We start from the raw sequence: 27,820 nt of genomic DNA, 5'->3' as shown, positions 1-27,820 counted from the left end.
GCCCGAGCTGCCCCTGTACCACCATCCCTGGATCCTTCCAGGGTCCATCCCTGGACCCCGAAGCACACAGTACACAACTTGCCAAAATGGATTCTACCACTTTATTCAGATAAGAGGTCACAAGCCACAGGACTTTAAAGTGCGTGAAATTCACTGGCAATAGAGCCGCACATACACCGGCCTCCCCCGCCGGTCCCCACCACCTTGCTCCATCCATCATTACATGTCTGAGGGGGAGGGGTTAAGACCCGTCATTCAAAGGTGGGGGACAGCAGGGGATAAGGATGGGAATGCTGAAGGAACAGCAGTAGTAGTGGTCTGACACTGGGGAAGGAGGGGATCAACCACAGGGATTCTGTACACCGAGGGGAGGGTGGGGTCAGCCTAGCCTCTCAAAGGCTGGATGTAATTTTTCCCCCATCTGCTCCTTATAGCCAGCCCCCGGCATTTCAGACAGCCCGAACTCTTCCTCCTTCATCTGTCTCTGGTTTTTCCCTATAATTTATGAGTAATTTGGAGCCCACAGTCCAGCTAGAGGGTGTCCCCTATACACAATGCATACAAACCACAGCAGATGTAGATTTCAGAATCATAGTGGGGGCTGGCCCAGTCTGGTGGGAAGAGGCTTCTGTCAGGAACTAGCTAGGCGTGTGCTCAGTGCTGGGTGCATGTGTGCCCATAAGTGTGGTGAGTGAGAGGATGTGAGTGTGTGTGTGTGTGTGTGCGTGCGTGCGCATGCGCGCGTGCGCGTCCCACAAAAATCCCTAGGTGACAGTTTGGCCACAGGGAACCCTATTCCTTGCTTCATGGGACAGCCAGTGGGGTTAGAGGAAGGGGGTGGTCAGCACAGACTGGGCAAGAGAGGCTCTAATTCCCCAGAGAGAAGGGAGCAGCCTGCTCCCGTACCTAACACCCCCTAGGCCAGTCTGTACCTGCCCGTGTCTTTTTCCCCAGCACAATGCTCCCTGTTCCCTGCAGCTCAGCACCAGCTGTAGACACAAGGGCGGCTCTCAGAGCTGGCGCCATTCTCACTCAGTTCTTCTGTTTCAAGGCAGCTCCTCCTGCCTCCACCACGACGTGAGACAGAACTAAAGGAGAGTCTTCCACTGCCTCCTTCCCCCTTCTCCCTCAGGAACGAGATTTGGGCAGGGACCCCAGAGACCTTAGCTCAAACTCCACCTCAATCTATAGACCTTCTAAAGGAAATAAAGTGCTTTGCATGAATCCCAGAAAGAATGGCACCGTGAACTGGCCCAGGTGGCCGGCCTGCTTCTCGACTCTGCCAGTCCGCACCGCACGCGTGATGCCAGCCCGAACACGTGCGCGTTGGGAGCTCCGTGCCCACCGCCAAACACACTGTCAACAGCAGGGGCCACAGACAGGAAAGTAACCAACCAATAACCGCCCCCGTCTCTAGTCCAGGCCTGTACCCCTGTACCCGGAAGAGAGGAGCAACAGTGGGCCTGTGGGCCCAGCCTCTAAGGGGAATGAAAGGCCTGACAACAACTACATCTGCAGGGAACCAGAGCATCACACCCAGGCTGCACGACCCCCTCCAGTTCTTCAGTGGTGGCGTAACGCCTGCCTGCAGTCGCTAAGCCAGAACTTTGGAAGGGGCTGACAGGGCACTGGTACCTGCTCCCGGGAATCCGAAAACGTGTCTATCCATCTCCAGAGTATACAGAGAAGGCTCCTCAAAGCCTGCTGGGCCCCAAGCTTAGCAGTTTAATTACTGTCGTCAGGCTGGCTCTCACTCTCTGCCTGTGGAAGGATGGCACTCAGCTTTCCTTCTCCCAGCATTGAATATCTTTACTTAGAACCCACACTCTTTCAGTTTGAAGCCCGTCAGGAGGAAAGAGGTAGTAAGGTGACCCATCTCCCCTCTGAGTTCGGTCTGTGCTGCCCGCCAGGCTCGCCTTTAACCCTGACCACTCATAAGCTCCAGGTACCAAACTTCACTTAGCCTGTCCTCTCCAGGTCTTGGGACCACAGAGAGATATGCTGGCAACCCCACTACAGAAGGACCCTTGATTTGGAAGGTTAGGCTAATGCTTGTTAGGAACCATCCAAGTTAACTCCTGAGGCCCACAGCCTGGGTAGCTGATAAGAACTCAAGGGTAAGTCACCCACCCCCAGCCTGTGCTCTCTTCCTCCGAGGCCTGAGATCCGTCTCCCACTTGTGCAACTCTCTCCTGGGAGCTCCAGCCCTAGCTGCCTCTGTCTCCCCTCTCACTGAGACAGTTTCGTCCCCGCTGGACACAGCTGAGGCCTCACTACAGAGGGAGCGGGTAGGGGTTTCTCGGTGTGGGAGACACATAGTGCAGGAAACTGGGGCAGCAGTGGTGTGTGCATGAAAGCAGGACAGTGCCGCTACCATAAGTGCTGGCGAGGGGCCCAGGAGGCCTAAAGGACATCGGTCTCCCTCTCGATCCCCACGTACTTGAGGGCATCAGCTTGGCTGTACCTGTCCCAAAGCAGGAGGAGGAACCAGGTTACTACCAAGGCTTTTGTGATTGAAAATATGGAGTCCCCTCCCGTTTCACTTCCCCTCCCACTCCCTACCAGCAGTTTACAAGGCTCCCACTTCTGAGGCAAGGCATCAGAGATCAGAACAAAGAAAAGGCCTTGCCCACCATGAGATCTTCTCCTTCATCCATAACACTCACCTGAAGCCCCCAAATCAATTTCAACAGCCACCCCTTATACCTCTAGGGTCACTTCCCTAGGACTAATCCCGGCTGCCTCACCTGTAATCAAAGAAGAGCTCTTCGCCAGCCTGAATCGCCCTCTTGGCGAAGATCCCAATCCGATGATCCCCATTCACCATGACCACTGAAACAGGATAAACCCAAGGCTAGATTTCTACTTAACTCCAAGTCAACAGTCAGTAGTGAGTCTGGGCTGATTTTCTCCGAATTCCCAGTGAAAACATAAATGAAGTGGAATTAGAAAGTACTCAATGAAGGTAGTTGTCTCTATGCTTTTAGATCTGTTATTCTGGCTAGTGACAGGGGGAAAGAATTATCTTTAAAAGACTCATGTTTTGGGGAAAATGTTTATAATGTATTCAGTGAAAAAAGCGGATTGAAAAACTGAGAGAGAGAGGCTCAAAATGATACCAGACGTGAATCATGATGATCTTTGGACAAAGAAATAACTCAGCTATGGAAAAAACTAAATAACGGATAGAAATCATAGTAAATGAAGCATCCATCTCCCACCCCACCTCCCAGGTTACTGGGAACTCACCTTTGGCGTAACAGTTGGGGTTCACGGAATGGTTTGCAAATCGAATTTTGTTTCCTTTCCGGGTAGCATCCACTACAAAATCTGTATAAAGTAAACCAAGGAAGACCGTGAGCTCACCAGGCAACTCTACAGCTTCCTGAGCCTGAATCTGAAATCAACTCAACTGTAACAGAAACAACACAATGCAGGGGGGCCTCTGAAGCCAGCACACCCACAGGAGCTAGAAAGCAGCCTCGTGTGGAAGCACTCCCCGTGGGTGCCCCTCTTCTTGCTGGAAGCACGTACCTCCCCTCCCATCTACCGGGGAGGGAGATTTCTGAGGTGTAAGTGCTCGGTGCTCTGAATACAAACACAACCCGGAAACGGAGGTTCTCCCAGAGCAAGTGAACTGTGGCTCATGGAGTCTCTGAGTTCAGTTTCACCACTGTGCTCTGAGCATCTGCTGGAAGACTCAGAGCTGACCTGAACCTGTACTACGACCAGGGGAATGTGGTAGGAAGACCTGCCCGAGACCACCTGGGGACGAGAGAGAGCTTCCCTACCGTTGTTGAGGTTGAAGAGGAAGCTGGACATGTACTTGTCATAGACCTTCCCTCGCCGATCAGCCTCATCCTGAGAGATGAGCTGCAGAGACAGACAAGGAACAAACAGGGGGATGTGGCTGTCTGCTCAGGGCACCGCACCCCGCCTCTAGAAAGGGCTGGGAGGGGGCTTCTTGAGGACCACGATGAGAATCGTCGGACGGACAGCTCGGCTTCTTTCGTCCCAATCCCCGTCCACCCAGGCTGACCAGCACTAAGGCTGACCAGCGTCTCCTGCCCGCACCCCTTGTGTGGCCTGACTTGCCAAAAAGTCCAAGAAAGAGTGGTTTGTTTCAGGACTGCAAACCGTTCTGTGGCATCCCCTGAGAGGCCACGTGAGAACTCAGCTGAGTTATTTAGAGATTAATTCACAGAAGTCTGGCCCACAGAAAATCAGGGTTTCTCATCAGTATCTCCCCAGATAAGAATGTGGGCCAAACCGATAGGACTCACCTCACCACAGTATTCAGAAATGAATTCGTTCTTCTGCACAGACTCCTTAATGAAGGTACCCCATCCGGCCACATCTGAGGGGGCCAGCAGCAGGTGCTGGGGAAGAGGGAGTCAAACCTCAGACTACAGGGCGTGTGCGAGCCAGTGGGGGATGTGTGCTGGACGTGCATGTGTGCTGCGGGGAGCAGGGAGGAAAGAGCTAGTAACTGTAAGAGGATCTGAAAACGGAAAAGGCTCTAAGCCATTGTGTTCTGGGGGGAGGTGGTGAAAGGAGATGTGACACCCCTTCCTCTAGCCCTGGGGACCTCCTGGGCCTGAGCCCGTGGAACCCACGGTGGGTGTCCAGTAAAAACAGACAATGTCAATGACACGGCCCTCCTCTCTGCTCCTCTCAGCCTGGCCAGGTCAGGGGATCATTTTTCTAATCCCTCAAGGGGACCAAACGTTTGATTAACTCAGAAGACGTGTGTCCATTAGGATTTGCTGACGCTGGTGCACAAACTGCCTAAGGAACCAGTAGAAAGGGGCCACTCGCATCGTCGGTCCTTCCCGCTCCCATCCGGCCCCGAGTCCTGGGAAAAGCCCTCACCTTCTTGAGGCCACGCTGGATGCTGCAGTTCTTACAGGAGACCACCTTGCAGTCCCAGTGCTCCGAGGCCCCACAGGTGAGACACAGGTCGGGGTCACACTCTCGCACCGCCAGGTAGCACGGGCACTGCTTGGTGTTGCACTGGGTCTTACAGCGACAGCCGGGAAAGCGATTCTGACCTGTGCAGGACGCAGGGAAGGGTAGAGAGAGAAGCAGGCTAGTGCTGGGGCTCGGGTTTGACTCAAGGGACAGCAGGGAAGTGCATGTTATGGGTTCGAGGGTACGTGGCAGCAGAGGAGAGAAGCTGCCTTCCCAATAATCACACCCTCGAGTGTTCAGAGAAAATGGAGCGCCTACCAACATTCATGCCTGGAAGTCAGGAAAGCAGCTTTGACTCTGGAGATGTGTTTCCTAGAGATTCCCTAACAATGCTCTCCCCTGCTTTGTTAGCAGAATTTGGGAGGGAGGTGGAGAGTGCCCCAGAGAAGAAGAAACCAGTGCTTTTCACTGGGAAATCCTCACTATCAAAACAAGAATCATTTTCAGGATGCACCCGTTCTATATCCTCCTCGTCCACCCACTGCCTTCCCAGCATGAACACCCCACCCCTCCACTGTGGTTAAGACTGATGTCTGCTCTGGGTTAGGAGGTGCTTCCAGCACAACTGCCTGGGCAGCAAGGTCTGCAGGCTCTGGGGGCTGCCATCACACTGCTCAGCCTTGAGTGGAGGAGGGCACGCGGGGATAAGACGTGAGAGAGAAGCACTCTGAGGCTCTGTTCCACGCTCTGCTGACATCCACACTGACCTGATGCTAAAACTCCAGATGTGAGACTAAAACAGACACACTCAGAATTGTAACCTGTATACGTTGTAAAACAATAATATCCTGGAAAGGGAGGCTGTGTTTCTGCACTTTAAGGAAAAAGATTCCCATGTTTCTTAATGCTGCCCTGAAAGGTGAAGTTGGAAAAGCAGCTGATTTCTGTGTAATTGTTGCTTTTAAAATCATACACATCGGGGTTTTTAAAACGTGGTTTTTCCAGATCTTAAGTATCTTGTTTTCCCTGGAGAACGCTTCAAACACAGCAAGGAGAATATGAGAAGGCCCGTAAGCAGCAAAGGGCCTGGGGGGTGGGGGCCGGAGCGGAGGGAAACCTAGGATGCTGAGGCCGACTACTGCAGCAAACGGAGAACTCTTACAGTCGGGGTTGCACTGGCAGAACTTCTCACAGAAATTCTGAGTCATGATGCAGGGGCAGGTGCTGTCACAGGGGCGGTCCGGGTGGTCACAGGGCTGGTAGTTGTACACTTGGGTGGAGGAGTTATCTAGGAGAGAAGAGAACAGACAGGACACGGCTGTGCCCGTACTCCCGAGCTGCCCTCCCTCCCAAGGGTCCAGTTGCCCCCAGTTTCAAAGGAGGCTTGTTCTGACCATAACTTTGGACACACACTTAGCCCCCGAAGTGAGAAGCAATCACAGGTGATGGTTCATAAGCTCCAATGGGGTGATTTGCTTTGTGGGGAGAGTATGGAAATGGTCCAATCACAGGGCAGCTATTTTAAACACTAAACGAAGCCTAGAACCTGGCAAATGGCCCATGATGAAAGTCAGAGACCACAGGCCTGTGACTCTACCTCCTAAGAGGTCTCCTCGGCTGCAGTGAGGAGCTGAGCTGTTCTCAGCTGCTGCAGGGGGACCTGCAATGTGCGTGGAGGCCGTGCCAGGTCAACAAGTGCAGCCATGGGTGGGGCAACGGGAGGGGCGGCCACAGGCTGCGACCTGAGCGGATCGCCCTGGTGGAACTTACCTTTCTTCAGCTGAATTTTCCTGCAGTGCGCAGCCCACAGCCTGCAAGAGATGGTACGGCTCAGGGTCATGGCCCTGGGGAACTCTGCAGATTGGGGTAAGTGGTAACATGACCTGCTCTGAGGGACTGCGGTCTGATGACTGGGGATCCTCCCCAAATCCCTTCACAGGAGGCCTGGACGTTGGTCCATGGAAGCTGGAGTCCATCCTACCTGCAGCTGGCCTATGCCTCAAGATTTAGACACGAACACCACCCCTCTCAATAAACAAACGTACGTAAAAGAACAAAAACCAGATGCAAAACCAAACCCAAGCCTCTATGTCTATTAAAATGCTATTGTTTCTCCCTGTCTCCTCTCCCCTGCCCTCCCTCTCTTTGGGGAGGTGGAGATGTGGGGGCATTTCAGGACGAGGAGGTTGAAAGGGAGAAGCCACAGGGATTTCCTTCTACATCTAGAACTGGAGTCAGTTCCTTGGGGAGTAAAGCCAGGCAGAGTGTCGGACACACACACACACACAAAACCAAAAGACAAAAAAAACTTCCAACCCTAAGCAAAGACTAGCTAGAAGACAGTGTTGTTATGCAACTTAGAAAAACAACACAAATGCCAAAAACAGAAAAACCAAAGACAAAAAATCCCTGGTCAGAGCTGAGAAGTGGGCACAGTGGTAACTAACAGCCCAGTGAGAAGAAGTGGCCTCAGGGTGGAGCCACGAGGCTAGCTCACGTCCTGCTGGCCGGGAGCTTAGACGGAAAACCAGTTATTTCATGGTCCACAGCATCGAGGGCCAAGGGAAGGGCTGGTCCAAGGCACAGACCCACAGGGAGCACTGAGAAGGCTGGCCCCCCGCTGGGTGATGCTGAACTGAGGGGCAGTGGCTGAAGAGGGAGGCAGGAGGGAAGTCCCAGGGGAGGTCACAGCACAGGGACAGCCCGGCCACAGAAAGCCCTCAGTCCGACCCTTGCCTGTGCTTTCTCTTCTTCTTCTGTGAGGGGTTCATGAGCTCATCTGTTGGCAGCTTCAGGATAAGTGATTCTTTGACTGCGAACTGGAAGACCTGGAAGAGAAATCCAACAGGACCTGTCACTTCTCCTTGAGCTGAGTGGTCAGATAAGTGACCCAGCCAGGTGCTGGGCTCGGGAGAGTTCTGGAGAGCTCACAGGCAGACGACTGAGCATCTTCAGTAGGGAGAGATAGAGTGGCCCTGGGACATTGGGTTACTGGCTCTGAAGTTAATTCTTAAGTGTTTATCCTGATTCGAGAAGGAGAAATACTGAGTACAGGTACAGCTTTCCTGGTCAGTAGCTTTCATCTACTGCTCTGCCTACCGAGCCCCGAGTGGGCCGATTCTTACCAACAGTATCTGCCTCTTCTTAGGAAAGGCAGCACTGTGTACCTTGTGTGACTGAGTCTGATGTGACCAGAGGTACCACCCGGCTAAGCACTAGCTCCCTCTGTGGGCGGAAAGATGTCAGAGCCTTGACTATTTCAGTAGGACAGCATTTCAGGAAGGCTGGTTCCCTTTCAATGTGCTGCATCCCTTAGAGCATTCGTTTTCAGCTTTTTCTGCTCCTTTTTGGTTATAGGCCCTCTTGAGATTCCATGAAAACTATGAATCTTCTTCTCGGGAAAATACATACAAAAATTGTTTTGCACACATTTCTGCAGACTTTTAGGTCAAGAAAACCTGTGCCTTGGGGAACTAGATGTGAGCTCCAAAATGAAAGCAAACGGCACTTCAGCTCATGGTTCTATTTGTTCTAAGTAGAGGGAGCATGAAGAACACGTCACAGAGACACTTTCAGAAGGTAGGGAGCTAAGGGAGCAGGGCTCAAGCTCTGGTGTTCCTCTCCTTTTGGACAGTTTGGCCCTAACACCTGACTCCCTGTCCCTGTGCTTCAGTCTGTCTTCTCACCGCAGGCTTTTCCTGCCTCCAGAGTATCAGTAACTGCTATCAAATTGTGATTCTAGTGATGATGTGAGACGGACAAGTTCCAGGCCCAGCTATTAGGGGTCATAATTAGAAAATCTGATGATTCAACATTTGAAGAATAAAACAACTGAGAAGACTGATGGGGGGTGGGGGGCAGTGGCAGCTGCAGCTACAGAAGCAGGAGCAGCAGTGGAAATGCAAGATAAGAAGATCCCCAGAAAGACCCAGGAGTCCCTTCTAGGAAATGGGTCCACATTTAGAAAGAAAGGCAGGAACCAAAAAAAAAAAAAAAAAAAAGCTGAAGAGGGTAGAAACATCCAGAAGAGGTAGAGAGTGGCTAGAGACAGAAATAAGAATTCAGCAAGGAGAGCAGATCCCCAAACCTTGCTAGGCCTGGCATTCACAAGAGGCCCCATGGTTGGGGAACCCACCACATGGCCCAGAAGCACAGGCTCATGAAGGACTGAGCCTCAGACAGCTTTTATCCAGACAGGCAGTCTTACAAAGTGGCAGAAAGGGGACTTCCCTGGTGTCGCAGTGGTTAAGAATCCACTTGCCAATGCAGGGGACACAGGTTCCATTCCTGGTCCAGGAAGATCCCACATGCCGCAGAGCAACTAAGACCGTGCGCCACAACTACTGAGCCTGCGCTCTAGAGCCCATGAGCCGCAAACTACTGAGCCCACACGCCACAACTACTGAAGCCCGCATGCCTAGAGCCCACGCTCCGCAACAAGAGAAGCCACCGCAATGAGAAGCCCGCGCACAACTAGAGGAAGCCCGCACGCAGCAACGAAGACCAAAGGCAGCCAAAAAAAAAAAAAAAGAAAAAAGGCAAAAGGGCCACCAGAGTGGCAGCTTGTTCTTGTTCCTTTCAGACAGTACCTGCTTGCACGTCTTAGTCCCCAGAAGCCTGGCTATTGAACAGAAGTTGTTGAAGTAGGTGCCGTGAAAGACTCGGAAAAGAGATTCTTCAGCCCCGGTCCACTCCACAGGCTCCGAGGGTGCTTCCACTACACAGAGCTGAGGTGGGGCCGGACTAGCCTTCTGTTTCGTGGGGGTCTGACAGCGAGAGTTAGCCTCTAAGAAAGGAAGAAATAAGAGAAACAGAAAAAGGTGGAGTGCAGCTGTCAGCAGTGGTGTGCCACACACTCAGTACTTCATTCTAAAGGCAGACTCGTCAGGAACGAAAATGTTCCCTGTCCTTACTGCTTACAGGTGAACATGTGGAAAGAATGAACAATTTCAAAAGGTAGCGATGTTAGGTGTCAGGCAATGATCCTGGGTTTACCTTGTGTGGAAAGAAGAGACCATTTTCAGTTCACTGTACCTGAAGAACTGGAGGCCCAGTCATTGCCAGTGTCCCTGTCACTGTCCCCTTCTTTGGTCTCAGCCACGGCAGAGGCTGAAGTGTTGGAACAGGAAGCACTGACCACGTGGTGCCTTCGCCGGCGACGCCCGGAGCACTTGGAGCGAGGGTTGTGGAGCATGGCATACTCCTTTGCCCCTTCCTGCAAGGGCCGCGTCACAGTTAGGAAACAGGACCAGGCCCAGAGCCACCACGCTGGTCCCGTCATCACAAACCATCTTCAATACCTGGGCTTACTTACAACAATGCTTTTTCTTTTTCTTTCTTTTATCTGTACCATGTAAGTATGACCACATGATAGTTTCTTAACATTCTAAAGCTTACAAATTTATACCTCTTCACAAAAGAGCTGCCCTATAAAATAATCTTTATAAAGATATAATCGATGCATCTATGCATCTTCAACTGTCCAGTGAGTTGTATCTTACGTTCATTTGCATGCTGGCTGTTTGGAATTTGAGAACACGTTCTCCCATAGATGAGAAAATGAGGTTCAGGGACTTCCCTGGTGGCGCAGTGGTTGAGAATCCGCCTGCCAATGCAGGGGATACGGGTTCGATCCGTGGTCCGGGAAGATCTCACATGCTGCAGAGCAACTAAGCCCATGCGCCACAATTACTGAGCCCACGCACCGCAAATGCTGAAGCCCATGCTCTTTAGGGCCCACATGCCGCAACTACTGAGCCCCCATGCTGCAACTACTGAAGCCCGTGCCTAGAGCCCGTGCTCTGCAACAAGGGAAGCCACCGCAACGAGAAGCCTGGGCACTGCAGCGAAGAAGAGTAGCCCCCACTCGCCGCAACTAGAGAAAAGCCCGCGCGCAGCAACAAAGACCCAAAGCAGCCAAAAAAAAAAAAAAAAAAAGCAAGGAAATGAGGTTCAGAGAGGGGAAGGGACCTGCTGAGAGCATGTAGTTAATATTCCAGAGTAGGTACAAGAATCAGGCCTCTCGGTCCCCAGGCCTCACTGTTCTTTGCATTTTACCACACTGTCTCTGTTTCAATAAGAAAATGTATAATCCCTGAATTTGTATAATATTACTACTTAATTTTGGAACTTCCCTCCAAGTCAGTATTTTATACTTGGAAGAATACTGTTTTGTTACTTTATAGCTACGTTTATTTTGGGGTTTTTTGGGGTTTTTTTAAAAGACCAAATAACATCATTCAGCTTGATCATCTATCTTCTCACCAGACTTGGTTTCCAAAGATTTCTGGCTGTTTCTGAAAACTAAATCTACAAGTAAAGGATAAAGGTTTACCATTACTAAGGATATTCAGAAGGCCCTAAAAGAAATTCCAAGAGAGAAGTTTTGAATTTAATTGAATCTGATATTATGGGCCTATGCTACAATGTGACATACACAGGATTCCAGGAAAGCTACTGTGGAGAGGGCAATGTCCTTCTGAGTTATATAAATGCTGGTATGTTGACATAACATGGTGTTAAAAAAAAAAAAAGCATGGACTGTGGAGTTAAGACCAGAGCTTGAATTTCCTCACTGCCACACCACTGACATAGTAACAATCTTTAGGCAAAATATGTAACTTCTATAACCTATAGTTTCTCCACCTCAAGATGTTGTTATAAGCATGAAAATAAGATAATATATGTTAAGGGCCAGCCTACTGCTTGACACATAGGAAAGCGTTAATACATATTACGGAAAAAATAAATCAGATCAAGTCTATTTATTCTTTTGCTTTACCATGTGGCACATTTTCCTGATTTTTATCCAGTGGCACTCTCTACCATCCTTCCTTCTATTATCCCACTAAAGATGGTCCCAGAGGCACTTGGCTGTATAACCTCATTTTAATTGGTAGCAGAAATTTTATCAAGGTATTTTATTCTTTACCTAAGCTCACCCTGTTGTGTAGAAAGCAGAACTGTGTCTTTGGCAAGTCCAACTGAACCTATTCCCTTCGAGCTCTCAGTGTACCGCCTCCCCACATGAATGCAGGAGACTTTATGCCGCTGCATGAGGTCTGTCCATCGGGGAAGGGTCCATCTGGTTGATTAACTCACATAAGACATCAGCACCTTCACGTGTTATTCCTCCTACATTTATATGCATTTAAAGGAAGACAGCAAAGAAAATGGTGTCTCACACACACATACAGCTCCAATTCAAACAACACAGTTTCAGACTCTGAAATCTGAGTAGTTGATATTTAGAGCAAGAAAGCCTTAATGTTCTTCCAACCTCACTCCATGAGACTAACTTCACAGTCCTACTGCTGCAGTAACTGGGAGCTCCTTAAGAGCAGAAGCCATGTTTCACCTGTACTGTGTGACCCCCAGGGTGCTATGTACCAGCTCACTTGGTTTGTGTTTCCTGGGGTAGAAAGCCCAAGGACCATTTCCTGCTCAGTTTTCAACGAAGTTTAACAATGGCAGAACAGCTTAAAAACGTACCAGCAAGAGGAAGCAGTCTGTGCCACACGGTTCTGGCTCAATCTTGATTTCTTTGTTCTTGCGTTTATATACATTAGGGGTGGCATGAAAAGCTGGAAAACACAAAACTGTCCTGTTGCCAATGGTTCATCCACTTGACAGGAGGGGGAGGAACAAAATTGAATTAGGGAGCTACTGCAGGAGAATTTAGATATAAAACAGCTATCATCAAGGCGCACAAAACCAAATCATTTCTGACATCAACACACTTCTTCCAAAGCTAGGGGGGTACTCGGGGACAACTGCGTTGCTGGGTATTCTGTCCTGACCATGCAAAGCACACTGCACTGTAACTGAACAAGAGAAAATAGAATTGGCCCTTTGTAAAACCATCATCAGATCAGAAGCCGGGAACTCTATCGGCTAAACTGAAATAAAGAGAAAGAAACGGTGGCTGGGGATGGGAAACAGGAGAGCATTTCAGGGTCGCCCCACTCACGGTGAAGGAAGCAGTCGTATTTAAAGCAGCGCCGGCAGAAGAGCGTGTGGAAGGAGTGCAGGGACTGCTCCCGCTGCACGGACTTCGCATTGGGGCCATCGATGTTGGGTGTGCACTGAGGGGGGAGCGCATTGGGGTCTGACATCTCTGTGAGCTCCCGATACCTAGTTAAGAAAAGAGAGGTGAGAGTTCCTTCCAAGGGAATGTCTGCACTGAGAAAACACAGACTGAGTACTGACAGTCATCCGCGAATGGTCTGCCAAGGGAGAATGGGCGTTTTTTTTATAGGTCTTGATGGATAACCAAGTGGGTTCACCACTGTAATTATGCTGGGCTCGGCGTGTGTCTGAAAGTAAAGGGAGGGAAAGATTTGATAAATACGGTGCTGGAGTCACTCTCCAGAAAAGTGGCAAAAGCTTTAAACTTCTCTGCCCAGACTTACTTAAAAGTCAGCCAACGATGTCCCTTAATATGGGAATGGGCATTCAGAGGTAATCAGAAGTGTAGGCAAATCATCATGCACTTACCAGAAATGGGGCTTTTTATTAGCCAAAAACAAGCTTGTACGAAAGTTTCCCCCCCCCACGCAGTGCTCTACATGGCCTGCAGGGGGCAGCTTTCCCTACCTCTCCTTCATGTCATCTGGGACACCATTGTCAGGGAACATAGAGGCGATGGCACTGAAGATCATGTCATTTGGGAACTGCTTCTTGGAACTCTTTTTGTTGCCTGAATTAGAAATGACAAAAAGTTCCTGAGTGCCATGATCAGAAGACGCAAACGAAGCTATTCGATCGTTTTTCCTCTTGTCACGGCATTGTGATTAGAGCTGCTCTGTTAACCTAACCATCGACGGTTTAGGAATACATAAAGAAGGTCAGTGTTACCTGGACCTATCTAATGGGCCACCAGTAAATAAGCAAATCAGATTCACCTACATGATAACAACAAAATCCACAGTCCAGGGGACTTCCCTGGCGCTCCAGTGGTTAGGACTCTGAGCTTTCACTGCCGAGGGCCTGGTCGGGGAGCTAATATCCCACAAGCTGTGTGGTGTGGCCACAAAAACCAAAAAAAATCCACAGTCCCAGACAGAATCTGGAGGTGAAAACAGAAGTTTTTATGGAGAGACCTGAGTGCAGAAGGACCCTACCATAATATTGATGCTGAAGAACAAGATGGATACTATAACTTCGTTATAACAAGAGGGACAGACTATGTGTCTAGACATATAGTATAATTAGATAACATAAAGTATGATGAAATGTGAAGTTAATTAAATAGTTAAATATTGACTAACACGGGAAAATGCTCAAGATTAACTAAATAAGGGGTATAAATTATGTATGTGTATACACACACATGTGGCATGACACCAATTTCATATACCATATATGTATGTTAATTTACATATGTACTTTTTAAAAATTGAGGTATAATTGATATATATTTTACCCATTTTAGGTGTACATATGTATATTTATATACATACATTTTTTAAGTCTAGAAGGAAATATTAGTACTCGTTATGTCTAGGCAGCAGCATAACAGGGTAATTTAATTTTCTTCTTTATAATTTTCCGTATTTTCCAAACACACTATTTTTATAATTAGAAACGCACAACGATTACTGTCTAAGTTCTCCTACTTTCTTCTTCAGCTAGATCACAGCTACCTTAAACCATTAGTCAGTGAACACATCTTCCTTTTAAGTGGACCAATGAGAAGCACCAACAGCCTTTAAGAAGCAACAAACGTCTGTTTTTGCCTGCCTCCCTCTCACCGGCACTTTCACAGTGGAATTAGGAAGTCGTGCTATTCACCTTCAATAGCATGTCGCTTTCTCTTTCTGGTAACGGGCAGATCCTCTTTGCTGTCATCTTGCTTTCCATCTGAGGTGTCGTTGTGCCCTTCCTCCTCCTCATCTGAGTATTGATTCAGAGCATCTACCAACTCCAAGAAAACAGCATCACTAATCAGGACAGACCCGGGAATCATCTCTGAAATATAAGATTTAGATGGATGAGCAGTGGTCATTTTATACTCCATTAGTCCTCCTAGGAAGATGTTCCTGTGTTCACTCCTGAGGCCCAGATAGATAATATATGTACATTTTTATGTGGACAACCAGGGGATTACAATAATTGGATTGGCTCATACAACTGCAACAGTTCAGCTGGCTGGAGTGGGAAATCCAGTTATGGGCTTTCTTTTTACTGGGGTCTTCACTTCCTCAGTAATATCAACCTGTATTTATGGTCCAAAATATCACAAAAGTGTTCCAACAATACAAATGGGAAAGAGAAAGAATGATAAAATGAAAATGTACTTGGTTTTGCTGCTGATGGGTCAGTAGTGACTTCTTTGAATCAAAAGACAGCATACTTTTAAAAAAAATCATACTATCCATATATGGGGTTATACTACAACTTAGGATAAAGCCTCTGAACACTAGGGGGCACTGTATATAAATAATGCATTTCAACAGCAGCACAGCAGCACCCACGATTGTCAAAAGATCAGGTGAGGCTATTGGTTTGCAAATCCATGGAGAGTCTCTCCCTATCTCCCCTTCTTACACACTAACAGCCTTTTCTAGAACTACAACTAAATACAAATGACCTGCTTTTGAAATCGTAGACAAGCCACTGTGTCCCTGTCCTTTGAAGTAAAAGGCTTTTGCTTTAGTCTCCCAGGTCTTCCGAGTCACCAAAAGGCTGGCTCAAGAGGTAACGATTAGGAAATGTGAAGATGCAGAAACAGAGAATAGCTGTTGGGCCAGGAAACTGGTAACAGTTTAGACCATAAACCTACAACGTAGGAGAACCACCGTAGTCCCAGTTCCCCGAAAGATATAGATACAGGCCTGACACATGTTCCTAAGTTGTCTTACAAGAAGCAGACCCCCACCAGAGGAAAACTGCTGACCGCAAGTATGCAGACCCTAGACTGGCTGAAACCAGAAAGTTGATGATGCTTGAAATTTCACCCTGATGCCAACCAATCCAAGAATTGGGCACAAGCTGATCACGCACCCTGCGGCCCCCTTCCTCACACTGCCTTTAAAACCCCTTCTGTGAAAGCCATCAGGGAGTTCCGGTCCTTTGAGCATGACCTGTCTTTTCTCCTTGCTTGGCACCCTGCCATAAAGGCTGTACTTTCCTTCACCCCAACCTGGTGTCAGAAGATTGGCTTTACTACACACGGGCGAGCAGACCCAAGTTTGGTTTGGTAACACTTTTAGGAAAGTCAGGATATCATAACCAACTTCTGGGAGATCCAGGGGGTCTCTGGATCTAAGAAGAGAGGTTATACTCATTGCCAATCTCACAGAAAGGGAAACAAAGAACAAAACGGCCTTGGATGGATTTATGGAAAACTCCAAAGATCAAACTTATTTGTTCGCTAAACTTTCTCTCTAGCCACTGATTACTTTTATGTCCCCACTCCTTTTTTGGTCGTGCCACGTGGCTTGCGGGATCTTAGTTCCCCAACCAGGGATTGAACCCGGGCCCCTGGCAGTGAGAGCTCGGAGTCCTAACCACTGGACCATCAGGGAATTCCCCCAACTCCTTTTAAAATTTAACAGGGGTGTTGGTAATATAAAATGTTTACTCCCAGCCATGTGGCGACACTGAAATATTCTTCAGTGTATACACCATGAGACAACAGATAAAAGCAAGACAACGATGCACCAAATAAAAGGCACCATCCTAACAAAGTCCAGGAGCCCAGTGCCACTACCTTCTTCACCGTGGACTTTGCCCTCGTAGTTATTGATCAGCTCCTCAATGAAAGTCTCATCTTCTTCTTTCACCTCATCTCCCATGTAGGGAATATTGCACAAAACTGTCTCATCTTCTACCTGAAATCAAACCAGATGTGATTCATTCCATGAGTCCACTGTGAAGCTCCTCCTTCCTGTTTAAAGGAACCTTTGCCAAGCCCTTTTTTGCTGCTTTAAAGCCCCTGAAAATGCCTTTGGGTACAAAAATTAACTGCATTTTAAAGACTGGTCATTTTGTTTTGCCAACAAAACCTCAAATGGAAAGGGGTAATGCTACTCTTGGAAGAAAAAAAGAAGTCAGTTGTACTATTTGAGAATATTAACTACCAAATGTTCAGCTGGATATTAACAATGATATTTCCACCAACACCTAGAATGTGACAGTGCGTTTCTTTTTCACAGTGATTCCAACTATTACGTCATTTTATCCACTAAACATCATTGTGAAATAGGTATAAATATCACATGAACAACAGTTTAAAAGGTCTTCAATTCTAATTCTTCTCATAAGTAGAGAGACAGATGAAAGGAAGGCTTCCAAGAGTATAATCTGCAGTATAACTGGAATGTCTATAACAGAAACTGGCAACCATAAAGTATCTGTACATTCTATTATATAGACTAAGACTAACCTCGGATAAACATAATAAAAAATTATGATTACAATTCAAATTACTCACACTCAGTGGGAATCTAAAGTCAATTGCAGTACAAGCTATGTATATTTTCTGGCAATAAACAATACTAACGGATCATTTTAATTTTATTCTATTTTATTTTATTTTATTTTATTTTATCTTATGTTATTTTTTGGTTCAGCAGAGAACGGTCATTCTTAGTTCTCCAACTATCAAGTAAAATTACTCTGAAGTTTTCTTCTAAGAGATGATTTCCTTCTGTAAACCTATACCCTATTCCAGTCAGCAGAACTGCTATCTGTCACCAGGCATGATAAGCGATTGCCATCATATTTAGAGAGAACTGATGATCAGAACCACAAATAATCCTAGTAGGAGTCAGCATAAAGGCCCAGATGAAAGGATTGTAGATCCATGTGCACCTCTGTTATCTTAGCGGCTTTCATAGCATCTTGCCTTTAGGGTATTAAGAAAGGATTGCTCCATCAGCAGGGAGTTGTCAACCTGCTGAAAGAAGTGTCTGATTTAGACTGCATTTAACTGCACATAATGTTATAAAATTGGGCCAAGGTAGTAAAGGAAAATTGGACTCTTGCCCAGTCTCTTTCATTCAAAAAAGAACCAGCATCAATTCTGAGGTACACTTCAGAGAGCACAAAATCTAACAAGTTAGAACAACTTGCAATACGTGTTTTTCAGAGTCAATAAATTACAAAAACATTCTGCTCTGCAGGTCCAAGCTTTGTTAAGTATATTCTGACAATCTTTACCCTAAGAGGAGCGCCAGCATATCAACATTAAAAAAAAAATCATTACGTTTAAACAATCACCACGGTGCTTTCAATACGTACCATAAAGTTCTGCTGGAGAGGGGACCAGGAATACATGATGGGAACCAACGCAACCGTGTTCAGAGACCTCATTAACATATGTTGGCTTGCAAATCCCGGGAAAATGCTCTCTATGGTACACTGAAATGTAAGAAATGACGTGGAAAGGGAAGGGCAAGCACACAACCCAAGACAGAATTGGAGTTTCCTTCCAAACTGATCCCAGTAGCCTTCTAATTCTTACAAATTAATAAGCTGAGGGTTTTGTAACAATCAGCTCCTAAAAGGAACCACTCAAGTGTAAACCTGTGGAAAGCAGGAACTGTCTCTTATTCACCTGTGCATCCTCTACAGAGTCCAGCACAGTGCCTCCCACACTCAACTGATGTTTATCTCAATCTAAAACTGTTGGTCTCCTTGGGCTGAACCCAACAGCAAAGGGCCTCTGAGAGTCCTAGGAGATAAGGAGGAAGACAAGGAAGTTTTCCTGAAGACCTAAACTTTAAGACAGTAGACATCAACTTAGCTGCATAGCTGATGGGGACAGTACAGGGAGAAGCAAAGTAGTATAGAGATTACAGTCACATTCTGCTTTGGGAAAGAAAGTTGCTCTCAATAAACGATCTGCTTTTTATATTTTAAAAATATTATCTCTAGGGCTTCCCTGGGGGCGCAGTGGTTGAGAGTCCGCCTGTCGATGCAGGGGACACGGGTTCGTGCCCCGGTCTGGGAAGATCCCACATGTCGCGGAGCGGCTGGGCCCGTGAGCCATGGCCACTGAGCCTGTGCGTCCGGAGCCTGTGCTCCGCAACGGGAGAGGCCACAACAGTGAGAAACCCGCGTACCGCAAAAAAAAAAAAAAAAAAAACTCTATAATAAACTAGGATGATTTTTTAGTTTACAGAAAGGGATGTCCCTTTCATCAATATACTCCTATCCATTATCCATGGCATTCCTTTCCCAATTTCAAAGTAGTGGAGGTGCCAAGCAAGGCACAAAAAACGTTGCTTTGAAGCTTGTATACAGAGCCCAGGAAGGTAGACAGTAAATGTCTTATTTTTCTATGAAAAACTCATGATTATACTCATTAACTGAGAAGAACAATTACCATCCCAGTTATTCAAAGATGACTACAGTAGCTGTATCCATTACCCTTATTTTCTAATATCACAGATACAGAAAAAAACCCTCAAGTTCAAGGAAGAGAGGAAGGCTGAGCTTAGACACTGGAAGTACCTTTTTGAGAAAAGGATGCCCACTCACAGGCTTCATCAACTGGACAGGTTGGACACGAAGCTTCTTCCATTCTTCATTGAGGATCTGGGTTTTTTCTTGAACTTTTGCAAAATTTGCTACATACAGAGCCTAGCAGAGCCGAAGAAAAAACTGTTAGGATTTCAAGAGAAGAGTAAGAAAAAAGAAATCCAACCCCTCCATATTGGATCAATATGTTAAAATACATAACCTTTCAGTTGAGAAGTATTTTTACCTTTGCACCCATATTCGCCTGAAGCCGTTTAAGTTGCCGAAGTCGCATGTATTCAGATTTAACTTTCCTCTTCCAGTAAGTGATACATTTGGAAGTTGGGGGGTTTGGTAAATCCATTTTGCTGTAACCAAGGAGAGGCAGAGATGATAAATAGCATTCAACTGCCTGGAAATGAAGCATTCCTCAAATTCAAATAAACATGGTCAATTATGCTTTCATTCCCATTACATTTAGTCATAAAAACATAAGCTTAAAGAACCCAAATCTATGAGTTCAACAGAAGTTCCAATTAAGAAAAGATTTCATACCAGCAACTTCTGGTCTGATTACCCACAAGCTTAGCCTCTGTCCTGTGGTACCTTGTTTTGAATTTAGCTCTCAAGAAGTCCTTTCACAGATATTTAGGAACTTGGATTACTTGGAAATTTGGAAGCCTATCCACTCTACCTTATTAAGAGAAATGTTTAGCAAGAACTAAGTGAATATCAAAGAGCTTCGTGGAAAGATCCACCCACGGGATAAAACCACACCTGCCGGACTGCCTAAATCTACCACATGCCTAGCAATAAAGGTCGGATACGACAAGAGCGTAATCTTATCTCTCAATCAAGACACATGGAAATATATAACATTGCAAATCACTTTTTTGGGGGGAGGGGGCAGTGTTTGAATTAAGGTTCACAGTTTTAAAGAAGTACTTATCGCACCACACTCTACCTACCTCGTAGAATGCAAGGCAAAGGGTAGAGTTTTACAGGTGTCTTCTGTTCTTCAGAGGAACGGCAAGACACAAAGGCCAAACCAATGTTCAGCTTTTCAAAAGAGAATAGACAGTGGTTTCAAGTCAGTGGAGCATATTTAGACCCTGATTCCCGCAGTAAGATGCTCCCTAAGAACTATGAAGACTTTGAGGTCTCTGCTACCACTATATCTGCATGTAAGTCAGGTCCTAATAATACCTGATGCCATTTGAGAAGTGTGCTTTATTTTATTGAATTCTGTCCTTCCAGTCATACATACAAATATATTCTCACAATTACCAAGTGCGCTTTTCTGCACCAATTTCTAGCCTCAGCCAGCAGGCCCATCAATTAATATTTTAGAGAAAGAACAAATATTAAGTGCATGTAAAAATTCAATCAAATCTGCAAGGTTATGTTTTTATTCTACATCAACTACTTAGGTTTCCTGGAGAACTGAGTCTATTTATTTCGCCTAATATTCTACATTTCTAATAACATTATAAGGAGCTAGGAAGAGCCAAAATTTGAAAGAGAAACTAAAGTCTAGAAGCATTTTATTTATTCATTTATTTATTTATTTAGCCGCATCATGCGGCATGTGGGATCTTAGTTCCCCGGCCAGGGATCGAACTTGTGTCCCTCGCAGCGGAAATGCAGAGGTTTAACCACTGGACCGCCAGGGAAGTCCCCTAGAAGCACTTTTAAATTACCTGCTTTCACCCATAAGAAATGACAGTACAGACAAGGCAACAGGAAAACTTAACCCACTGCCACACATATGCCACGATCAGATCGCAAGGACAAGATCTCATGCTACTGGACCTCAAGAGGACTGTATCCGAATGTTGCATTTGAAGAACCAAACGGACTGCTGTAATGCTATGTTAAACTTAAAGGATAAATGAAGTAAGGACTGAATAGCAAAGAAGCAGACGGACTCACGGTGTTTACTGTTAAAGCAATCAAGGGATTCAAGCTCTTAAAAACAGAATTCTCTGTGAGTTAAATATTATCTCTCTGGGGGAAGGGAATTTAACAACGACAATACCATAACCTAAGAATTTGAATCCCAGAAGCTAAGGTACTACGGTGCTGGGTTGGAACAACAATTAAACAGACCTGAATTTCTTTCCTATAAATTACAGCATCTCTCTTCTTCCTACATCTTTTAAGTACTTCTCACTTAAAAGAAGTGGAATGGGGACCAAAAGAGGGACTCTTTTTTTAGAATGAAAAAACCATTTAAGAACATACACCCTGCTCACGGGTAATATTAAGTAGTTGCTCATAGACTTTCTGCCCTGAACAAGCTTAATAATAATCTGCTTTAGGAAATGAAAAAATGATTCAAATCTAGGACAAAATGCCTCCCTAAGAAACCTTAGGTTACCCTTATCGAGACCCACATGACCCAAAAAATTGGTTTTGAACTGCAATCCCTCTCCCATTCCTTTTGGAACTCATTTTCCCCTTTTTTTCCATTTTTTTTTATTTTTTAATTTTTTTCATAAATTTCTTTATTTATTTTTGGCTGCGTTGGGTCTTCATTGCTGCACACAAGCTTTCTTTAGCTGCGGTGAGCGGGGACTACTCTTTGTTGTGGTGCGCGGGCTTCTCATTGCGGTGGCTTCTCTTGCTGCGGAGCAAGGGCTCTAGGCGCGTGGGCTTCCGTAGCTGTGGCTCTCCGGCTCTAGAGCACAGGCTCAGTAGTTGTGGCATACGGGCTTAGTTGCTCCAAGGCATGTGGGATCTTTATTTATTTATTTGGCTGCATTGGGTCGTCGTTGCTGCACACGAGCTTTCTTTAGTTGCATCGCGCGGGGGCTACTCTTCGTTGCGGTGTGCGGGCTTCTCATTGCGGTGGCTTCTTGGTGTGGAGCACGGGCTCTAGGTGCGCGGGCTTCAGTAGTTGTGCCTTGCGGGCTCCAGAGCACAGGCTCAGTAGTTGTGGCACACGGGCTTAGTCGCTCCATGGCATGTGGGATCTTCCCGGACCAGGACTTGAACCCGTGTCCCTGCATTAGCAGGTGGATTCTTAACCACTGTGCCACCAGGGAAGCCCCACTATTTCTAATTTTACTCAAGTGCTTTATTTAGCCAGAGCAGTACACACATGTACATGAAAATGTCACTGAGTTTTAACCAATCATAATGTATAATAAGCCATGCTTCCTTCCTCCTTTTACAATTTAAGTGATATTTGAATCTCATGTGACCATGAGCCAGTATTTATTTTGCTTGGCTTTTTAATGGGTTTTCAGTGTCTCAGAAAGTTTATTTGGCAGTTGGCCAATCCCCACAAAGTGAATGAGGAAGATGAAACATACTGTTTGGAACGGACAGGTTTGATTAAAATAAACACCTGGGGCTTCCCTGGTGGCGCAGTGGTTGAGAGTCTGCCTGCCGATGCAGGGGACACGAGTTCATGCCCCGGTCCGGGAAGATCCCACATACTGCAGAGCGGCTGGGCCCGTGAGCCATGGCTGCTGAGCCTGCGCGTCTAGAGCCTGTGCTCCGCAACGGGAGAGGTCACAACAGTGAGAGGCCCGCGTACCACCAAAAAAAATAAATAAATAAAATAAATAAATAAATAAATAAATAAATAAAAATAAAATAAAATAAACACCTGAAACACAGCCATAAGATGGGTTTTCATAGCATCTGGACATTAACTATCACTTCAAAGATCACATATAAAAAAAAAGCAAACAAACAAAAAACTCAGCATTCACTAGAACAGATTTGGAGAAACGGGTCCCTTCATCTTAGGCAAAGGAAGTGGCGCACAAAAAATACTTTAAATCTTACTAGATCTGTTATTTAGTTACTTATATACACAAAACACTATTTATATTCCAGTTAAGTACTAAGCTAAGAGCTTTTCATTACATTCACCTATACATTGAGAATATACTCCCAAAATATGCTATTGTGGTCAAGAAGTTTAAAAATAAGTCTTTATCTAAATAATTCCTGCAACTCAATAAAATAAAGAACCCAATAAAAAGTGGGTAAAAAATTTGAACAGAGGGCTTCCCTGGTGGCGCAGTGGTTAAGAATCCGCCTGCCAATGCAGGGGACACAGGTTTGAGCCCTGGTCTGGGAAGATCCCACATGCCACGGAGCAACTAAGCCCGTGCGCCACAACTACTGAGCCTGCGCTCTAAAGCCCATGAGCCACAACTGCCGAAGCCCACGCGCCTAGAGCCAGTGCTCCGCAACAAGAGAAGCCACCGCAATGAGAAGCCCGTGCGCCGCAACAAAGAGTAGCCCCCACTCGTGGCAACTAGAGAAAGCCTGCACACAGCAACGAAGACCCGACACAGCCATAAATTTTAAAAATAATAAAAAATAAAAATTTAAACAGATACTTCACCAAAAAAGATACAGAAATGGCAGATGAGCACACAAAAAGATGCTCAACATTATTAGTCATTAAGGAAATGCAAATTAAAACCACACTGACATAACTATTATACAACCACAAGAATGGCTAATACTAAAAAGAGTTATAATACTAATTGCTGGTAAGGATGTGGAACAACTGGAATCTTCATACATTGCTGGTGGGAATGCAAAGTGGTACAGCCACTTTGCAACATTATTCTTTTTACTTTATTTTTATTATTATGATTTTTTTGGCCGTACTGCGTGGCTTGTGGGATCTTAGTTCTCAGACCAGGGATCAAACCTGCATCCTCAGCAATGAAAGCGCGGAGTCTTAACAACTGGACTTGGCTGTACTGGGGAATTCCCTGGTACAGCCTCTTTGGAAAAGTCTGCCAGTTTTTTTTTTTTTGTTGTTGTTGTTGTTTTAGCTAATTGGGCCTCTCACTGTTGTGGCCTCTCCCGTTGCTCAGCACAGGCTCTGGGCGCGCAGGCTCAGGGGCCATGGCTCACGGGCCCAGCCGCTCCGCGGCATGTGGGATTTTCCCGGACCGGGGCACAAACCCGCGTCCCCTGCATCGGCAGGTGGACTCTCAACCACTGCGCCACCAGGGAAGCCCGACCAGTTTTTTTTATTATTATTATTCTTTTTAATGTTTTTGGCTGCGTCGGGTCTTAGTTGCAGCACGTGGGATCTTTTGTTGCAGCATGCGGGCTTCTCTCCAGTTTCTCTCTAGTTGTGGTGCGCAGGCTCCAGAGAGCATGGCCTCTCTAGTATTGGCGCATGGGCTCAGTAGTTGCAGCATGTGGGCTTAGTTGCCCCGTGGCATGTGGGATCTTAGTTCCCTGACCAGGGATCGAACCCGCATCCCCTGCATTGGAAGGCGGATTCTTAACCACTGGACCACAAGGGAAGTCCCGCCAGTTTTTTTTTTTTTAATAAAGTTAAATATATACTTACCGTAAAACCTGGCACACAATTTCTAATTATTTATCCAAGGGAAATGAAAACATATGTACATAAAGACCTGTACACAAATGCTCAGAGCATCTTTATTCGTAATAGCCAAAAAGTGGAAATAACACAAATATCTATGGATTGGTGAATGTACACAAAGTGCAGTGTATACATACAATGGAATACTACTCAGCAATAAAAAGGAACAAACAGTTCCTGTATATGCAAAACATATCGCAAAAGCATTATGCTGAGTGAAAGAATTCAGACACAAAAAACTTCACACTTTACGATTCCACTTATATGACATTCTACTAGAATGTTTCTAGAAAGGGATTAAATGGAAAGAAGCACAAAGGAGATTTTTGAGATGATGAAAATGTTTTATACCTTGGTTGTGGTGAAGGTTATGTGACTATGTACTTTTATGAAAACTCACTGAGTTTCTGGGCACTATACACATAGAAAGAACCTTACTAAAGAAGTTGTGACACTGAATTCTTATTTAAAATAAAATTATAGCATTAATATTTTCTAGTGTTGCTTTACAAAAAGAATCAGGTCACGTGCACTTGAGACAATGGTGATAAATATCGAAGCAGGATTAGTTTTTAGCAGACCCAAACGCTGGCTCTTAGGATGTACAACACTGATTCAGAAGAGTTAAAGGAACTTCCTAATAAGCTAGAGTCCTACCTTGGCTGGTTCTGCATTACACTAGCATGAAGCTTAATATTTATTGACTGCTGGGAATTCCAGTGGTTAGGACTCCATGCTCTCACTGCCAAGGGCCCGGGTTCGATCCCTGGTTGGGGAACTAAAATCCCATAAGCCGCATGGCTTGGCCAAAACAACAACAACAACAACAAAATATATATATATACATATATATGTGTGTATATATATATATATATATATATATATATATATATATATAGACTGCTCATTATCATTCAGTAAAACAAGACCTTTTAGTTATTCCATTTTGAATCAAAATATTAGGGCAAGTGTGTCAGAGAACACAACACAATCAGAGGCACTAAACTCTACCCATTAAGGAACGCTTGACTTTAAGTTTTGGAGCACTGAAGTCCCCACTGATAGTCTGTTGGACTAAAGAGGCCAGGAAAGAGCCCAATACACAGTTTGGACAAATTAAAAACAAACAAACAAAACTAGGGACTTTCTGGAATGGAGGTGTTCTCTAAAAGCAGTTTTTCCTTTTAAAACCCTCTCCCTCAATCTTAATTTGATATAATTCTCTTCACCTTTCTCAACATATTTTTATTTAAAAAATTTTTGTTCTTTTGTTTTATCTTTTAGATTTCACATATAAAAGAAAACATATAGTATTTGACTTTTTCTGTCTGACTTCAAGAAGCATAATGTCCTCCAGGTCTATCCATGTTGTTGCAAATGGCAAAAAAAAATTTTTTTTTAAATACTTATTTATTTATTTATAGCTGTGTTGGGTCTTAGTTGCAGGATGCGGGATCTTTTATTGCAGTGCACAGGCTTCTCTCTAGTTGTGGCACGAGGGCTCAGTAGCTGCGGCGTGTGTACTTAGCTGCTCCTCAGCATGTGGGATCTTAGTTCCCTGACCAGGGATCGAACCTACATCCCCTGCATTGGAAGGAGGATTCTTTTATTTATTTATTTGTTTGTTTGTTTTTATTTTTGCCTGTGTTGGGTCTTCATTGCTGTGAGCGGGCTTTCTCTAGTTGCGGCAAGCGGGAGCTACTCTTCGTTGTGGTGCACGGGCTTCTTTCTGGTTTCTTGTCTTGTTGCAGAGCAGGGGCTCTAGGCATGCGGGCTTCAGTAGTTGTGGCACGCAGGCTCTAGAGCGCAGGCTCAGTAGTTGTGGCGCACAGGTTTAGTTGCTCCACAGCATGTGGGATCTTCCCGAGCTAGGGCTCGAACCCGTGTCCCCTGCATTGGCAAGCAGATTCTTAAGCACTGCACCACCAGGGAAGCCCCTGGAAGGTGGATTCTTAACCACTGGACCACCAGGGAAGTCGCCAAGTGGCAAAAATTTTATGGCTGAGTAATATTCTTCTGTGTATGTGTGTGTGAGTGTGTGTGTATCTCATATGTTATCCATTCATCTGTTGATGGACACTTAGGTTGTTCCTATATCTTGGCTATTGTAAATAATGCTGCTTTGAACATTGGAGGCAAATATCTTCTTGAATTAGTGTTTTCATTTTCTTCAGATAAATACCCAGAAGCAGAATTGATGGATTGTATGGCAGTTTTATTTTTAATTTTTTGAGGAACCTCCATACTGTTTTCCATAGTGACTGTACCAATGTACATTCCCACCAACAGTGCACCAAGGTTCCCTTTTCTCCACATTCTCACCAGCATTTGTTATCTGTTGTCTTTTTTGGTAATAGTCATTCTAACAGGTATGAGGTGATATCTCACTGTGGTTTTGACGTGATGACGAGCATCTTTTCACGTGCTTGTTGGCCATCAGTTTGTCTCCATTGGAAAAATGCCTATTCAGCTCCTCTGTCCTGTTTTTTTCTCTTTTCTCTGTAGTTAACTATCCTTTGTAGAAATGTAATGTGTTTTTAGTATTGCTTCCTCAAACCTTCTTTGGGAAGTAGCTAGTCAACAAAGTAGAGACTTTTTAAACTTAGTACAAGACAGGAAAAAGATATACTTAGCGAAATAAATTGTTACAATTTTCACATAAGACACAAATCAAGGGCAGGAATTGTTACCTGGAGAACTAAGGAAGCCAGGTTTCAGATCTCAAGAATTAAAGAGACATAAATAATATCTTAAATAGTTTTAAAAGGCAAGTATAAGAGAAACAAGTCCAACTACATTTTCTCCCCTTTTCCCTTCTCACAAAAGTCTTCTTGGGAATAAAACTTCATTCTTAATCCTAGGCTCCTTATTCTAGTGCTGTTTCAAAGAGAATTAAAGTAACACCGGACTTCTCTGGTGGTGCAGTGGTTAAGAATCCACCTGCCAATGCAGGGGACATGGGTTTGAGCCCTGGTCGGGGAAAATCTCACATGCCGCGGAGCAACTAAGTCCGTGCACCACAACTTCTGAGCCTACTCTCTAGAACCCGTGAGCCACAACTACTGAAGC

The 27,820-nt window shown here is 45.5% G+C and overlaps 1 protein-coding gene across 3 annotated transcripts in view; it reads right to left on the bottom strand.

Moving 5' to 3' along the window:
• EZH1 (enhancer of zeste 1 polycomb repressive complex 2 subunit) overlaps nt 1-27,820 on the bottom strand; it is a 32,218-nt gene that overhangs the window by 2,232 nt on the left and 2,166 nt on the right. Inside the window, exons 2-21 of one of the 3 annotated variants that reach the window (XM_081218582.1) lie at nt 20,346-20,436; nt 19,625-19,745; nt 19,372-19,500; nt 18,157-18,276; nt 16,625-16,745; nt 14,704-14,880; nt 13,507-13,609; nt 12,881-13,044; nt 12,403-12,494; nt 9,946-10,126; nt 9,501-9,697; nt 7,648-7,739; nt 6,682-6,722; nt 6,074-6,199; nt 4,873-5,051; nt 4,284-4,379; nt 3,792-3,873; nt 3,250-3,330; nt 2,748-2,832; nt 88-2,464 (exon numbers count right to left, since the gene is read on the bottom strand). In XM_081218582.1, the coding sequence (XP_081074708.1) occupies nt 2,404-2,464; nt 2,748-2,832; nt 3,250-3,330; nt 3,792-3,873; nt 4,284-4,379; nt 4,873-5,051; nt 6,074-6,199; nt 6,682-6,722; nt 7,648-7,739; nt 9,501-9,697; nt 9,946-10,126; nt 12,403-12,494; nt 12,881-13,044; nt 13,507-13,609; nt 14,704-14,880; nt 16,625-16,745; nt 18,157-18,276; nt 19,372-19,500; nt 19,625-19,741 (2,244 nt within the window). In that variant the 5' untranslated portion in view covers nt 19,742-19,745; nt 20,346-20,436 and the 3' untranslated portion in view covers nt 88-2,403. Of the gene's footprint in view, nt 1-87; nt 2,465-2,747; nt 2,833-3,249; nt 3,331-3,791; nt 3,874-4,283; nt 4,380-4,872; nt 5,052-6,073; nt 6,200-6,681; nt 6,723-7,647; nt 7,740-9,500; nt 9,698-9,945; nt 10,127-12,402; nt 12,495-12,880; nt 13,045-13,506; nt 13,610-14,703; nt 14,881-16,624; nt 16,746-18,156; nt 18,277-19,371; nt 19,501-19,624; nt 19,746-20,345; nt 20,437-27,820 lie in introns of those variants that run through there. The other 2 variants (XM_081218581.1, XM_081218583.1) reach the window with 2 other exon arrangements.

This window comes from Mesoplodon bidens (genome assembly GCF_964165515.1).
Source record: "Mesoplodon bidens genome assembly, chromosome: 19".
Classification (NCBI taxonomy): Eukaryota; Metazoa; Chordata; class Mammalia; order Artiodactyla; family Ziphiidae; genus Mesoplodon; species Mesoplodon bidens.
This window is presented reverse-complemented; position numbering and strand designations above follow the sequence as displayed.